Source organism: Pleurodeles waltl, chromosome 11, assembly GCF_031143425.1.
Source record: "Pleurodeles waltl isolate 20211129_DDA chromosome 11, aPleWal1.hap1.20221129, whole genome shotgun sequence".
Taxonomy (NCBI): domain Eukaryota; kingdom Metazoa; phylum Chordata; class Amphibia; order Caudata; family Salamandridae; genus Pleurodeles; species Pleurodeles waltl.
This window is the reverse complement of record NC_090450.1, coordinates 676,389,275-676,406,578: the sequence shown is the minus strand read 5'-3', so window position 1 is coordinate 676,406,578 and position 17,304 is coordinate 676,389,275. Positions and strand designations below refer to the sequence as shown.

Here is a 17,304-nt window from a genome sequence, read left to right as displayed (position 1 = left end):
ATTCCACCCCACTCTGCCTCTACTCTAAGCCATAGTTTTGCTTTCTTTTTTCTATCCTCCAATTTGTTTAGCAGTTTCCTTCTCGTGGTATCCCCTTTTACTCCTTTACTGGCTATGTTCGTTTCCTGCACTTTCTTTTAAAGTAGGGCATAATGGCAACGAAGCCAGCCTGTGTACCATATTTCATCATGGTTTCATACCTGCCAACTTACTAATCAATTTCACCGTTGGAGGAGGGGACGGGGCCCCGTGCCAAGATCTACCTAAGAGGCACTCTGGCCCTCACCAAGCCTTCCCCTCCCCCAAAAAAGGGGGTGATTAAGGCGGTCACCAATGTTCGGGGGTGTTTTCACTCCTCTTGATGAATAACGCGCTGGAAATCCAGTGGTTTTCAGCTCATTTTCTCTTCGACTGTATGATTTCGGCTCCTCACCGGGTGCCCATGTGGAGGGAGTCGAAGTCGTGTTACACACAGTGGCACCATGTGAGTTGGTAGGTCTGTAGCTTTCGTCTGCTAGGTTATTTCCACACCATGTGTGCTTCTGTATTTAAATTACACTCTCTCCCCCTCCCCCTCTCCCCATACACACACACACACTTCTAATTCAAGTCTTTTTACCCCCTTAGGTACATCTGATTACTCTGACGGACAGCGCCCCCCCCCCCCAAACATTGGCCATCTTTGTGTGACACAAGTATTATTAAGTGTCCACCCTATGTACTCTTGCCTTCCATTTATGGAATCTGGCGCTAGCATCAGGAAGAGGGCTGAAATAGTAGGGACAACTTCCTGTTGACTGCCCCTTCCAAGCAATTCCCAATCTATTGCACTGTTTGCCAGTTACTAATATCCTAGTGGTTACCATACAGGGAGTGCAGAATTATTAGGCAAATGAGTATTTTGACCACATCATCCTCTATATGCATGTTGTCTTACTCCAAGCTGTATAGGCTCGAAAGCCTACTACCAATTAAGCATATTAGGTGATGTGCATCTCTGTAATGAGAAGGGGTGTGGTCTAATGACATCAACACCCTATATCAGGTGTGCATAATTATTAGGCAACTTCCTTTCCTTTGGCAAAATGGGTCAAAAGAAGGACTTGACAGGCTCCGAAAAGTCAAAAATAGTGAGATATCTTGCAGAGGGATGCAGCACTCTTAAAATTGCAAAGCTTCTGAAGCGTGATCATCGAACAATCAAGCGTTTCATTCAAAATAGTCAACAGGGTCGCAAGAAGCGTGTGGAAAAACCAAGGCGCAAAATAACTGCCCATGAACTGAGAAAAGTCAAGCGTGCAGCTGCCACGATGCCACTTGCCACCAGTTTGGCCATATTTCAGAGCTGCAACATCACTGGAGTGCCCAAAAGCACAAGGTGTGCAATACTCAGAGACATGGCCAAGGTAAGAAAGGCTGAAAGACGACCACCACTGAACAAGACACACAAGCTGAAACGTCAAGACTGGGCCAATAAATATCTCAAGACTGATTTTTCTAAGGTTTTATGGACTGATGAAATGAGAGTGAGTCTTGATGGGCCAGATGGATGGGCCCCTGGCTGGATTGGTAAAGGGCAGAGAGCTCCAGTCCGACTCAGACGCCAGCAAGGTGGAGGTGGAGTACTGGTTTGGGCTGGTATCATCAAAGATGAGCTTGTGGGGCCTTTTCGGGTTGAGGATGGAGTCAAGCTCAACTCCCATTCCTACTGCCAGTTCCTGGAAGACACCTTCTTCAAGCAGTGGTACAGGAAGAAGTCTGCATCCTTCAAGAAAAACATGATTTTCATGCAGGACAATGCTCCATCACACGCGTCCAAGTACTCCACAGCGTGGCTGTCAAGAAAGGGTATAAAAGAAGGAAATCTAATGACATGGCCTCCTAGTTCACCTGATCTGAACCCCATTGAGAACCTGTGGTCCATCATCAAATGTGAGATTTACAAGGAGGGAAAACAGTACACCTCTCTGAACAGTGTCTGGGAGGCTGTGGTTGCTGCTGCACGCAATGTTGATGGTGAACAGATCAAAACACTGACAGAATCCATGGATGGCAGGCTTTTGAGTGTCCTTGCAAAGAAAGGTGGCTATATTGGTCACTGATTTGTTTTTGTTTTGTTTTTGAATATCAGAAATGTATATTTGTGAATGTTGAGATGTTATATTGGTTTCACTGGTAATAATAAATAATTGAAATGGGTATATATATTTTTTTTGTTAAGTTGCCTAATAATTATGCACAGTAATAGTCACCTGCACACACAGATATCCCCCTAACATAACTAAAAACAAACTAAAAACTACTTCCAAAAATATTCAGCTTTGATATTAATGAGTTTTTTGGGTTCATTGAGAACATGGTTGTTGTTCAATAATAAAATTAATCCTCAAAAATAAAACTTGCCTAATAATTCTGCACTCCCTGTATATCCTTCTTCAACTATTTCTATCAATTTTATTGATCTGACCTTATCCCTGAGCTCATCAAGTTGTCAGGTCGGATCTGCTCAGCCCAGTCGCTTCCTCTTAAAACTCCTGAATAATCAATTCTGTTTCTATTTAACCTACCCACTTTAGCTAGTAAAACCATCTCCAGGCTAGGTCATCTGTAGCTGGGAAGCCTCTGACTCCCCTTGGGACCTGCCCTTTGACTCACGCTCAGTGGTAATTGATGGATTGTGTAGTCTCTGGATTAAATCTGTTGCAACATTCACCCCCCTGCCTGTGTTGTGTGGATTAAATTATGTTATGGTTAATTTTACCGTAATAGAGTTGGGACATTTTCTTGGTTCCTCTTTGTCCACTACTGGGAGGGACCTCCAGGTCTTAGGGTAATTTTGATGGGCTTGGATTTCTGGAAGCTGTATCTTTTCTTCATTTCTCACACCAGCTGACACTCCATGTTCTTGATGCTCTATTGTGTCTCAGTGCCCACTTGTACTGTGAAGAAATTTAACAAATATACATGCTCTCCCTTTTTATGGTGAACATTGTCCCACTTTTCTAATTGCTAAATCTCTTGTTTTACTGATTGGTTTGGTAGATCTTCCACTTTACCAATTTATTTCATGGAGTTGCTCCTCCACTGCTTAAGGCTCCTCACTTCCTCATGCTAAACACAGCTCCACTTGGTTTGTAACAGTCCTGAAACTGAGGCTTAACAAGTGATATTGCAGATCACTTTAAACCACTGTCAGAATAGTGAGGTCCTCACTATACAAGAAGTGAAAATGAAGAGCTGGAATTTGCTGAACCTGTACTGGTTACAGAGTCTATTACTCAGTGATACTGTCTGTCTGGTTTTCTAGCAACATATCGAAATATTTAAACAGACGGATGTATATTTTTGCCTATCTGATTCTGGAAAAGCCTTGTTTATTCAATTTTCAAGCTATTTTTGTCTCACCTTTAACAAAGAACATTTTATACCTCCACTATGTTAATTAATCGTTCATACATTTTGTAACCGATCTGCAGGCGAGGTCCCATCAAGCTTTTTCATTTTTTTTGTTTTGAATTGTTGCTTCAATAAACTCATTTGGAGGCAAATCCAATGGAAGCACCTCTACAGAGAAGCCCCAATTGCTTATTAGAGGTGCTCGATGGGGTTAAAAGCCATATAAATGAGGACTGTAGTGTGGTTATGAACACAAGACCGTGAACATGTAGCGAAAAATTCTTTTGCATGGTCTGTTCTGTATTTATTCCTAGTCGGAGGATAGTTTGCAGGCCACCAGATGCCTGGGCTGTGGCCAGTGAGTAGGCACTAGCAAACTATTTAGTCAGATAAATTAAGCGAGTAAACCTCAAGAAAAACAAATTTAAAGTTTCCATTTGCAAATTTTTTTGCAGTGGCGATGAGGTTTGGGAATAAAGTCTGTTAATTTGGAACTAGAAACACATTTGGCTATTTTTCCTGCTGAATTATTGCCAAAAAGGAGTACCGTTTGCGAAATAATCTGGAATTGCAAAGAAAAACACTAAAAGGAGGGCCATAAAGTATAACAAACAGTGAAACAAAAAACCCTTACATAGAAAATACACACGGGAGAGACTAGCATGTACAAAAAAGGAAAGATAGGGGCTGCCTACCTGCCTTCACTCCCTTTATAATCTTCAGAGTCGGAATAAGAGTCCAGAAATGCTGACTTACATGCAACATATTCTTATTTAATAGTATTATCATTTCAGTGGTTTTAGATTTATTTTTGTCTCAGTTACATAATGTTTTGCAGATGACGATTTCGGATTAGTGGTGTAAAATCCAGATTAGAAATTGTATGTATTACCAGTTGCCTTCTTTAAGATAAATGGTTGCGTTCAAGGGTACAGCTGAAGTTCATTCTCACATGGAGACAGTGAGGGTTGTTGACAGTGGGTCAATTATGTTCCTTCCAGTTCACTCTCAAAGTAAGTTTTGCTGCTCGATTTTGACCAGACTACTGGCTCATCTGCCCATTAATGTAGCGATCCCAACTGTAAAACTTAACAATAGTTTGCTTTAGAGGTGACCCAATGTTGGTTCAGAGTTTGAAGCTTTTTAGAGTGAGACTTCATCAATCTCAATATTTGCCGAGGCTTTAAGATCTCCTGTGTGCTTGGACACTGGTTCCCAACCTTTTGACTTCTGTGGACCCACAGTTTTTCATTACTGGAACCCGGGGCCCTCCCCCTGAGTCATTACTGAAAGCTGAGGACCTAATATGTTAACATTATTTAATTTTCTAAACAGTTGCAGACGTCCTGAGGAGGCTTCACGTACCCTAGGGGTCCCTGGACCACTGGTGGGGAACCACTGTGCTAGGACATTGACAAGAGTAGACTTCCATCCATTTTTGATGTTCAAAGAAAAAATATTTGCTTAAAAGCTGAGCTTGAACAGTGTATAAGCTGCTGTAAGGGTTTGGTTCGCTTTTGTGTTTTTTACTTCTTTGCACAGCCCTAGCAAATCACTGTTATTAGTAGCTTCTGTCACCTTTTTAAAGTGTAGCTAGTTTCATCCATGTCACCCATCTTGTGAGTATTTCAGGAAATGCTTTATTTGGTGAGAGAAAAGAAACTGGTTTTGGGGGTCTTTTCATGCATTTTCCATGCCTAGTTGTCAGTTTCAGAAGTTCCACAATGTTTGGAAGTTTTGAAGTCCAAGTGGTAGCCATTCCATGATGTGATCTGTTATAGACTATAAACGTACATTGTTAGGTTTTGTTTTTATGAGTTGGTGCCTGGATTGCATTAGAGAGTGCCATTTTGAAGCATATCTTGAGGCGAAATTCCACATTGCCTCTACCAATTGTCACTGCTGTATTGCATACTCCTAATGGATGGTAAATAATAGGGACTGTGATTGAAATCATTGACTCTCCCACTAAGCCAGAGAATTTTTTTTTTTTTTACAGTGTCTTTTTGAGCTGGAATATTATAATAGCTAAGGGTGAAGTACCATGCAAAGATAGAAAGTACAGTGTTCTGCTAGGTCTTTCAGCAGAGTATTTCCTTAGGTGTGTGCTGTAGACATGATGTATTTGCTGTATGGTGGGTTATATTTCTTTCGCTCTTCCCCCCTTTAACTAGGCCAGGCTTTCTTCTGTTCAGGTTTTGTGATTTCCCAGATAACTTACATTTGTTTTGAGTGTTATCTCGGTTCTAGAAATATACTGAAATTAAAACTATAAAATATCTGGATATTTTCTACAATTAAATGCATTCTGGTTAAAGTTCACTATAGAAATAAGTTAATTGACTGCATATAATTGGTTCAATACACATTATCCACTTTTGAACACATTATGTGATTCTGGTTAATCTGTCTTGCTGTACTATAAATCCCATATCTTTTAATATCGTGGGATATGCTACTTTAAAGCACTTTTAATGTTAAATTGGAACATAAAAAATTAAACATTTAACTTACGCCTTTGTAGATATTGGGTGTTTGGAATGAAACATTTTCGTTTGATTTTCTGAAATCATTAAAAAAAAATGTAATGCTCCTTCTTACTGTAGTCTTTATGTCCGCAAGCTCTGTTAGACACTACTTTTTAGGGTTGAGCCTGCGTCGCATGCGCTTGCGCATGCGTATCGATAGCAAGACGCTTTAGGAATTAGAAAAGGGCTCGGATCCACGTCACGTCAGTGTCTTTCATTGGTTCGTGGGCTTGCCGGTTAGAATCTTCTTGCTTTGATTAGTGGAAGGCTCATACGTCATGCCTTTTCAGGTGGTTAGCCCTCCTCGAGCGCAGTGACCTAGTACAGAAAACATGCAAGGCTCGCTGTTTCCCGTCAGGTTTGTGGACTACTTTTTCTCTATTTTCGCAGCGCGATCTCGCTTGGCAGAAGTCAAGCGCTTTGCATAATATCGACCCTGTTACACAGTTAATTGCACTTTTGCCGGTTACGTATATAATTGCCCTTTTGCTGATAGGTTTCATTACGAGTGAACTGTAGAAGCGCAACTGCGCTGTTTTTTTCTTTTAACGTGGCAAGAAAAATCCGGTTGGGAGTTTACAACTGGTAATAGCTGTAACTCGGACTCATGCGAGACCCTGGTGCATTGCAAATGTTTGTTTAGGTATGGTATAGAGACAGATTTAGATTTTTTCCAGCTTTATCTAATGAAAATAATTTGTAAATAATTCATAAAGAAAAGTGAACACAGAGAAGAAGGCCTCTAACTCAGCCCTTATTAATTAAATGATCTTTTTAACGGTCATTCACATTTTGCTTTTGCCTTCCAAAACTTACAGCACGGTGCAGTGGACATCTTGTTTCATTCACTGGCTTTATTGCTCTGCCAGTGACTCATTTTTACCCGGATCACGTGGGCGCCGCCACCTAAAAAAGAGGTGTTTTAGTGTCAGTGTTGCTGGACCGGTACTTTACTTTACCACTGTTTTTTCTTTCTATTCTTTCTATTCTTTATCGTTTTTATTTTGGTCATTCTTACGTGTTTAAACTGTCCGCAGATTATAGTGTATAAAAGCAAGAAGTTCATTTTATTTGTCCCAATAAGAATCATAATTCCTATGGAGTACAGCTAAAAAGCGTGTGTATGCTTGTTCCGAATGAGCCAGCCTGACAAGAAGCTCCCATTGTGTTGTATTAAAACTACCTGTAGTGGTTCATTTTCTTTGCATTTTGTTTTACCTCAAGCATATGTAAGATATGTTTAGGCAGTTAGGGCTTTTTCTTTCTTTTCATGGACTATGCTGGCAATAAAAAATAACCATCGCCTATGCTGGCAATAAAAAATAACCATCACACCAGCTTGTCAAGGCCACGCCTATTGACTTTGTCAATGCTGTTTAATTACATTTTATTAACACCCATCAAGTTGTAGTATCACCGTTCAGTTTGCAAACCAAAGCTCCATATGCTGCATTTTAAAGGGATTGTGCTGCATTTAGTGCAAATGAGATGGCAAAAAAGCTGCAAGATAAATATTTCCTTAGTCTGTTTTTTTTGTGTTTTGGAGAAATTAATTTGATCTTTTTGTGTCATTAGGTGGTTATCAATGGAGGAGCCACACCCAATGGAGATCAGGACAACGAGGACACAGAGCTCATGGCCATCTACACCACAGAAAGTGGCACGGCTGAAAAGGTACCCTTTACAAATGAACATTTAGCCAACAAGTTCAATGTATTTAGCTACCAGCTGCTCTCTAGCAGCAGATCTATTTCACTGTAGTTGACAAGCGGTCAGTAGCTGTGGTGTTGTCTATCAAGAGGTTCTGAATGATATAGGCAGTGATTGATATTTTGAAATTATGCCACTCGAAACCCCTTTGGAGGAAAACATCTTCTTTGTTGATGCCTACTAAAAATAGTTATTCCGTTCGAGGGACCACAAATCATACATAAACTCATAGGCCATAAACATAGTGGTTTAAGTCTTTTGCTACTGGGTTGCACCCTGCTGCAGCTGTGCAAACTGGTTCAAGTACGATCTTTTCTGCCCTTGGCTCACAGGGTAGCAAGGCAAGAAGTCCAAGGCTTTACAGGCAGGATGTGGAGGGCAAGAGCTCAGAGCTTATCATTCAAACAAGATGCACAATAATGCAATCCAGCTCAGTCCTTGTCTTTTGTTTTATAAAATCAAGTATTTGAATCCCCCCCAAAAAACTAAATTCCACACCAGCTAAATATGTTAGTCAGTTCAGAGGTGTATCCTGGGTTGCTCTAGATACAGTATAGACCCCCTTCTCTTGTATTCTCTCCCAACTCGGGTGATCCTAGCAGCTGCAGACTCCTGTTCTCTGTAGCGGAGGCATGAATTAATCATACATGCAGTTTAGGGCCCTGCTCACCACAGAGTTGACATGAACAATGCAGTCAACAGTTTTACCCAGGGGTAAGTTGGGCAGAAAGTTGTAAGTCCTTCTGCAGGACTTTTTTGGAGTGCATCCCAATCTGCTTATCAAGTCATTGTTGAAGCCAATTGGTGCCTGTGTGGTTATTCTGTATGTTTGGTGATTTGACAGGCTTGGCTTTTTGCAGCAGCCTCTGCTCATCAACTGCTTCGATGAATGATTGCAGCATGGCAGATCCACAGTCCAGTGTGCAGTTGCAGCTTCTGAGGCTTACTCACTTCCCTTGTGGCCACCTAGGTCAGTTGGGCTCCACTCAGCAGCAGTGTGTTTTCCTTCTGGTGTTAGCAGCATCAGCTTGCAGCCCACAGTGGTGGCAGCCGACAAGGACATACTCAGTTTCCTGAAGTATTGAGTGCAGTTCTCAGCAAGGGCTACACAGAGACAGTAAGACCCACTCGTAGTACCTGTCGCTCCTGGTTACACTGTCAAATGAAGTCCGCTTTCGGTGGGTGCTTCCCATGGCAGAAACAACCTGGGTTTCTTCCCCTGGGCAGTGTCTTCTCCTGCTGAACTAGGGGAACCTTTTCTCACTCTCACTAGGTGAGCAGGCTTCTATACACTTGGCAGACACCCAGCTCATCCAGCAGAAGGTGAAGACTTAAGTTGATGTCCTTGCCCACTGGGGGACTGGCTGATAGACAGTCACCAGCCATGGTTAAACTGTAGCTCTTCACGTACTCTGTGGAGCACTGCCTTGTTTAAGGACTTGGGACTGGAACTAAGCGCAGTGAGTTGCATCCCACTTTTATACATATTTTCCAGATAAGGGATGTGGATCTTCTGTCTCAAACTTCAAATCCAGTTTACATTGATTATTTTTCAAGTGTCCTCGGGCTACTCTCCAGACTATTTTTCAAGTGTCCTCGGGCTACTCTCCAGACATAGCCTTTTGTGTAAAGCGATGCTTCTCACAGCAGATGGCACTGCAGGAGCACCCACCACATGGGCACAAGGAAGTATACGGTTTCTGCGCTTGGTTGTCAGCAACCTTTCTAAAGCAGTGATCAAGGCCAGTCAAAAGAGCAGGCCAGACCTAGAAACATCCTCACATTGAAAAACAGAACAGACTCACACAAACGTATAGTCCTACAACCACATAATGTATTACATGCACACCCATGCACCTGTCATACATATAGGTTTTTGACACAAGGTTCTAGTATACATAGCAATGGAAGCATGTACAAGAGGGGGTAGGCCACACTCACACCGACTCAATAAAAATAAAGTATGGCCACACTGTAAATAACAAAATGCTGTACGCTACAACCGCTGTTTTATGTGCAGCACCCAGTAAAAGGACCAAGGTATACGCACGTAAAGTAAAATTATGTATGTCACACTTGTCACCTGACCAGTATTTAGGTTCCTCTGTGACATTTTTGGTATTGCATCCAAACATTCTAAACAAGCATAAAACAACCTGCTAGACCTATATTTTTTGTTTAACATCCTATTCGTTAATTAACTCTGGGAGGGGCAAATAACTGATTCAGAATGATATAATTCTTTTATAACTTGTGTGTTTCTTCAACACTTGCATAGACATATCAATTGTTCATCTAGATATAAATACATCAAGTAATAATAAGACTATACAGAACACCTTATGAGAAAGACAGTCTGTTTTATACATCCATATTTAATTTATGCACATCAAGATCGCACAAAGACCCACACAAACACTTTCATTCCTCCCTAGCACACTCAATACTACCTCATTCATACATAGAAATATGTGCTTATTTTTAAAACCAACGTTGATTGAAAACCATCATACTTGAATTCATTGATGGAGTTGTCCACCCTCCTTTCTATTTATGTCTTCACTGCACATTTTTTTCTGATGGGCCCATAGGGAGTGTTGATGACTGCTTCAGTGTAAAAAGTCAATAAAGGACCATCTTCATCAGGGCACACAAAAATGCTTCATTAAACAGGCAGTGATGAGGGGTAACCTAAAGTTTAATTGCAAACACAGTACATAAGGACATCACCTGCCCGGGGTCAACAACTTCAGGAATACTTGCTGATATCATCAATCACTCTTTATCATTGCTTCGTCATTACTTCAATAAAGTGCCAGAAGCGTGTGTATGTGGAAACCACAGACACCATATAAGTTGTTATCACAGTTTAAGTAGTGTTAGTCATAGGTCCGCTGTTGATTCTTTTTTTTTTCTCAGCTAGTGTGAATAAAACACCTATGTCTTCAGGTTTCCTTTCTTTTACATGCTAGAAACTGTTTGCTCATACTCCGAATAATTGATGTGATCAGAGTTCCTAGTTTAATCGATAAACACTACAATTTAGTGCAACAGTACTTAGACATGCATAACTGATGTCTATTTTCATCACTTGTTTGCCCCTTAAGTTTAAAATTTGCTTCTGTGAATGATGGCGTTCTCAGTCTAGTTATTGCGGTACCTCTGAATATGTAAAAACAATGTAATAAAAACCTTAATTTAATTTGAGAAGGGGACAGAATATCAAGATTAGATACGAATCCCAGAACTGGAACATCACAGAGCTCACCATTTAAGACTTTTAAGGTGTGTACAGTACATAGTCGGTAAGATATAAATGATAATAGCTTGTGCACCGATGACTCAAGTTATTAAATTAAATGAAACCCCCTCTCTGAAATACGTTTATGTTTCATTTCACTACATTAAAAGCAAGCATTTCATCGTTGTGTATTGACTTAAAGAGGTATTATTCTTTCCATTCTTATCCAGTATACTACAAGACTGTGGCATAATATAAATATAAAGTTAACTAGTCTATCCTTCAACACACTTACTATTATTGGCATGGATATCGGTTCCCAAAGTCAAGGATGCTAAAGAAATGCTAAAGGTCAGATAAATAGTCTAGACGTTAGGTAAGAAATTTAGTAAAATCTACTTTTTACTTTTCATTTTGCCAAGATGGGTAACCACGAACCACGTCGCCCTTACCTGGTAGAGGGAACATCTATCATAACTAACTGATCATATCACATAATTTGATTTATTGATTAAGGCCTGTACAGAGATCAACAATCAATGTATAAAATAGTACAGAATACGTCACTCTTAGAAACTACACCATAGCAATCAGAAGAGTTTCATAAATGAATTAAAATATTAAAAACATTGCAGCAATCTAACTCTTCTGTGGGGGGGGGGGGGGGAGAAGAATTAAATGAATCCAAGCATCCCAATTAGTTACATTAAACTAGATAAAAAAGTAGGTAGATCTGGATCATATCCATATAATGGGATCAGAGATTTATATACATTAAACAGTGCCACAAAGGTTAGCATAAGAGACATCATTCACTTGTAACATAACACTGTCTACTATCAGCCATAAGCTAGTTTGCATTTGGTCATTGACAAGATGAAAGCTATGCAACCGTGTCAACAATGTCATCTGTGACTTAGCTAGGTAAATCTAGCCAATTGTCCCTTAGGAGCCTATCACTCTCATCACTTTATGCTCAGCAGCATTGACTAAGTCAGTGGTTCCCAACCTGTGGTCCAAGGACCCTGGGAGGGGGGGGGTTGCATAGCCTTCTGAGGGGTCCATGAAGACTTAGAAAATTTGCTAATATTAACAGATTGATAAAGTGTAGATAAATAAAGTGGTTAAATGTTCAGTTGAAAAATGTATAACATACTGTACATGTCAAAGCATTTGAAATTGGAGCCTAGAAATTAAATTAGTATCCTCAGACTTATTCATGGGAGCAGTGCAGGTACATCAAACAGACTGTAGTATGGACAATGTGTGGGTTCAATTGAATTTATAAAAGCTCCGCCCTTCCTATTAAAAATATATATTTTTTTTATTTTGTTTGTTTTCAAATTAAATAAAATGTGTTATACATTTTGTATGTGTTTAATGGAATGCTTATTTCTGTATTTTTTGTGTACTGTTTTGCGGTTCAAATCATCAACAATGTTTAGGTCTAGGTCCCTGGATTCCAGTAATGACTCAGTGGGGGTCCTCGGATTCCAGTAATGATTCAGTGGGGGTCCCTGGCTTCCAGTAATGATGAAGTGGGGGTGCACAGAAGTAAAAACGTTGGGAACCACTGTACTAAGTGACTCTATTAGAATTCCCTTGATAGTAAGCCCTGTACACGCTGGCCAGAGATTATTGGAAACCGCTTACCTCCTGCTCTTAAATGTGCCTAGTACAAAATCTGCTGGCTATGGTACATATGCAACTGCTACATGAGGAAACTTTTTGTTTAATACCAGTCAACCACATTGATAAGTAGCCAGTGTAAGCAGTTGTCACAGTCTCTTGCTAAGAACTTTCTTGTTAGTCTCACCAATCAAACAAGGGAAGGAGTCCCTAGATGGAATGAGTCGAGAAACTACAATGCCAGGCCATTGCATGTGTAATCAGTTAAGATTGTAAAGGGGCCTCACCCATGGAACTTTGCAGCATACTTCATCATTTGACCTCTCACCCTAGAATGACAGCGCATCTGGGTTGACTTGAAAAAAAGTCTGTAAGTTCTTTTATATTGTAGGGATGAACTGAACGTTTGTAGCATGTGTCAGTCGTTTGACCCTTTCTTCCACAATTTCCAGTCTTCTTTGATACAGAGCAAAAAATGACATACTACTGCTGACTCGCTACCTAGACCTCCACAACACTGGGGATCGACAGACTTTCCATTGCTGTGCTGCAGGCATTGTTAGGGGCCCGAGCCCCTAAATCCTCGAATTAAAGTATACTCCTTTGAGAATGCACAGCTGGTGATGGAACAGACCCTGTTTCAACACTGCCCTTGCTGTAATGCGAAATAATCCTGGTATTACCACCGCTAGGTGTGCAATTTGTTTGTCGCCTCAAAAATGACAGTAGTAAGTGAGAGGCCTGCCTGGCATTTAGGTCCAGAAAGCTCTTCGACACCAAAGGGACAGACGCTGGGCACATCATAAGATGTAAAGTCACTCTACGGAAGACACCCACAACATTTTCAGGGAAGAACCCTAAGTGCAAACAACATTGAGGAAGCCAGGTCTTTGGACACCTACCAGCTGCCGCCAGTTCTTGTGAAGAGCAGGAGGAATTCCATGTCTGCGTCAGTGCAGCAGAACCACTCAGACAGACATCGCCATGGGCTGGAAGGATGCAGACACTCATACCAAGCCCATCACAGTCCTTCAAGGTGTGGCAGAGCACCAGCACCCAGGGGTCGGGCCAATAACCCCTCAAATTTGAGCCAGGCCTTCGGGGCACCAAATGGCTTTTGTACAGGCCAAATTCACAAAAAGCTCTCAAAGCCAGCAACCCATGCATCCCCAGCCTCTCATCCAGCTGCCAAGGCTAAGATTTTACCCTCGTGCGGCAGCGCCAAAAACGCCAACAGGCCCCAAGATGGCACCCAAAGCTTCCTCTGAGCTGACGCCACATTCTGCTCCTAAACACTGGTAACTAAGACCTACCCCACTGCCGATACCGCTAGCTTCGAATGTGTCACCTCTGAGGTCTAACCCTCTGACAACAACCAGCTCTGAAAGCAACCAATTATTGAGGGGCTCCAAGCTGAGCTTGATGCCCGGTAAAAAGCCTGTATATCCATCCACAGATGGGAAAGGTTACTACTATCCCACCGCCCTGAGCCCTGAGACCTTTGAGTAGGACTTAGCTTTGGCGCCAGAGCCAGCTCCCAGGCACAATAACTGGTCCACTTCACCTCTTACACTCCTCAATTTCCTCTGGCCTCTTTTCCTCCTCCTCTTCAACAACTCCTCACACTCCCCTAGTACCACTAGTAAACTACCAAAGAAATATACATCTTTATGTTCACCACAATCCTCTGCAGAGTTGCATAGCCATGAAGGCAAGCCATATGACATAGCTGGGGAGCCAGGTGAAGGGGGGAGACCCATGGGATGAATATTCTCCTGACCCAGACCATCCCCACCAAACAATAGAATCTCATACCACAAGGTAATGTAACGGGCACCCAATATCATAAAGTAGATCCCATATAGTTCAGAAGGAGCACGCTTCTTAGTTGAGACCCTTTCTAAGTCTGAACGTGCTATCCAGTTTTTACCTGTCTTAAAAAGCATGCTAAAACTAACTAAAGAGCTCTTTAAGGACCCTTTAAAAGCCAGAGTTTTAACCCCTAGGTTAGAGTGGAAGTACAAGGCCTCATCCTCTGACCTGCTGTACATCAGGGGACATTTAAAACCGGACTCCTTAGTCATTCCTTTGTGACTTAAGCACCCAAACTCTCAGGGGACGAGAGACACCTTGCACCCGACAAGGAGAGTAAGAAGCTACAAGGGGAAGACAAGGGAGTGGCCACGGGGACAGCTCCGGTGGTGCATTGCCAAGTTTTTGGTTTACTGGCACAACATGATAAACCCCACTTAAATCAAATGCAGGAGTTATTCCTACACCTGGCACTTGAATACAAAGGAGAGAGGAACTAGTCAGAGGATAAGACTATCTCAGACGCAACTATACGGTGTGCACTAAATGTAGGAGACGTCACAGTACAAGAGGTAAATATAAGTGTCTACATTCCCTGACTCACTAGGCTTTGCATCTCGAGATTTAAACTCGAGGTGCAACAACACCTACTTATTCTCTTCTTAGAAGGAGGACATTTGTTCGGGCCCACAGTTCGACCATTTGTTAGAAAAGCTTAAAAAGAATACTGATTCAGATAATATCAAGGGGGCTCTCAAAACCACATTTGGTGTCCCTTCGCAGATCAACAATACCGTGTAGGTTCGAAGACCACCTCTCCAGATGCAAGCTTTCACCAAAGGCAACAACAGCAACAATAATCCTATCAACCTTACAGGGGTAACAGCAAGGAAGAAATAAAAGAGGTTCTGGTAAATTTGACTCCCTACAACTCCTACATAGCACCTGTTGGGGGGAGAGTCAAAGATATCCTGCCAAAATGGCAAGAGCTCACCTCAGACAAATGCATTCCATCCACAGTTCGACACAGTTTTTGTTGGGCGGTTCACTCAAATGCCCAGCATAATACCTAGCCTCTCACTCCTCAGGGAGGAACACATACACCTTTTAGAGAAAGAAGTACAATACCTCCTACAAAAAGGGGCCTTCAAATCTACCCCCTCACAGCATCAACGGAAGGTTGCTCCCTGTAGTTACTAATCCCCATGAACGGTGGATCTCTCAGACTAGTTTTTGATCTCCAACCTCTCAGTCAATACATAGTGTCATAACACTTCTACATAGTAACCTTGCCAGATGTAATACCTCTCCTGCAGCAAGGAACCTTCATTGCAGCATTGGACCTGAAGGATTCAAAATTCGATACCCCCCACCCACCCAGCCCAACAACGTACCTGCAGTTTGTGGTAATTGGGAGCATTACCAATTGATATTCTTACCATTCACCGTAACCACCACTCCGAGGGTCTTTAACAAATGATTAATGGGGATTGCAGCAAATTTAGGACGAGGGATCATTCATGGTTTCCCCTATTTGGACGACAGTTGGCTGACCAAAAGCTCATGTGAAAAACAATGCCTCGCCAGTATTCAAACTGTTATATCTCCACTACATGCCTTAGGCTTCACCATCAACATCACCAAGCCACATCTTGTCCCTCTGCAGATTCAACCCTTTCTTGGGCCCACTCTCAAATCGGTAAGAAGGCGAAGCCTACCCTGTCAACAAAGAGTCAAGACTTTCCAACAGCTAGTCCCTCTTTTTCAGCCAGATCTTCACCTACAAGAGTGAACAGTTGTACGTCTTCTCAGAATAATGGCCTACTCTTTCAAAAGTTCCCAATGCCAGGCTGCACATGTGTTTGCTTCAACAGTACCTTGTGGCACAATGGTCCAAAGCATAGGGACAGATGGAGAATTTGGTGTAGCTCTCTGCAATGGTGGAACATCAACAACCTGTTATAGGGCCAGCCTTTCAGAGACCCTTCACTGCAGCTCACCATCACCACATAGGCATCACAAGCAGAATGGAAGGCACATCTTAGTGTCACAGCAGTACAGGCCTTATGGACACTGCAGCTGGTGTGCCAGCACATCACCTATCTTGAACATCTACCTATCCAGCTAGCCCTCACAGCCTTCCTCCATCAGATACAAGACGTGATAGTAAAAATCTGTCCTGTGACCATGATATACTATCTACATAAGCTACGTGACACTCATTCTCTCAGCCTTTTACTTCTAGCTCAAACAGTATGGATTTGGGTTGTTTGTTATCGCATCCACTTGAGAGTGGAGTACATTCCAATCAACAAAGACCTAGAAGACCTACTCACTAGGTCCCACCAAGAAATCCATGAACACAAACTCAATCCTAAAGTAAAAAACTTTGGGGAACTACATCTGTTCTCCAAGCTAGAGAACACATAGACTGGCACCCCGCCTTAGAACACCACCATACAAGAAAAAGACTGTAGGTGGTACATCCTTCTCCGTCCAAGCAGCCAAACTATGGAATTCATTACCCCCAACTATAAGAGCCACAGATAACTTTCTTGTTTTCAGGAAACTACTCAAGAGTTGGCTCTTTCCTTCATAACCACCTGTTCGATGGCATCTGTCGCTGTAGATACACATGGTCTGCATAGCTCGCCATCTGGTGTTGGGTCGGAGTGTTACAAGTTGTTTTTCTTCGAAGAAGTGTTTTCGAGTCACTGGACCGAGTGACTCCTCCTTCTGTGCTCATTGCGCATGGGCGTCGACTCCATCTTCGATTGTTTTCTTTCCGCCATCGGGTTCGGACGTGTTCCTGTCGCTCCGAGTTTCAGAACGGAAAGATAGCTGAAAACGGAAGATTTTCGACGGTATCGTTGCGATCCGGTTCGAGATAAACACATACGACGACGCATTGAACATCGAAGCGCTTCGGTGCCCTTCGGGGTAGATTTCGGCACACCGTCGGGGCCTAGTCGGCCCGACCGCGTGGAC

At 42.1% G+C, this 17,304-nt stretch overlaps 1 protein-coding gene across 2 annotated transcripts in view; it reads left to right on the top strand.

Moving 5' to 3' along the window:
• Positions 1-17,304, top strand: part of SLC23A2 (solute carrier family 23 member 2) — a 631,030-nt gene that overhangs the window by 375,123 nt on the left and 238,603 nt on the right. For both annotated transcript variants that reach the window (XM_069214170.1, XM_069214171.1), the window contains one exon: positions 7,500-7,598. In XM_069214170.1, coding sequence (XP_069070271.1) covers positions 7,500-7,598 — 99 coding nt within the window. The remainder of the gene's footprint in view (positions 1-7,499; positions 7,599-17,304) is intronic.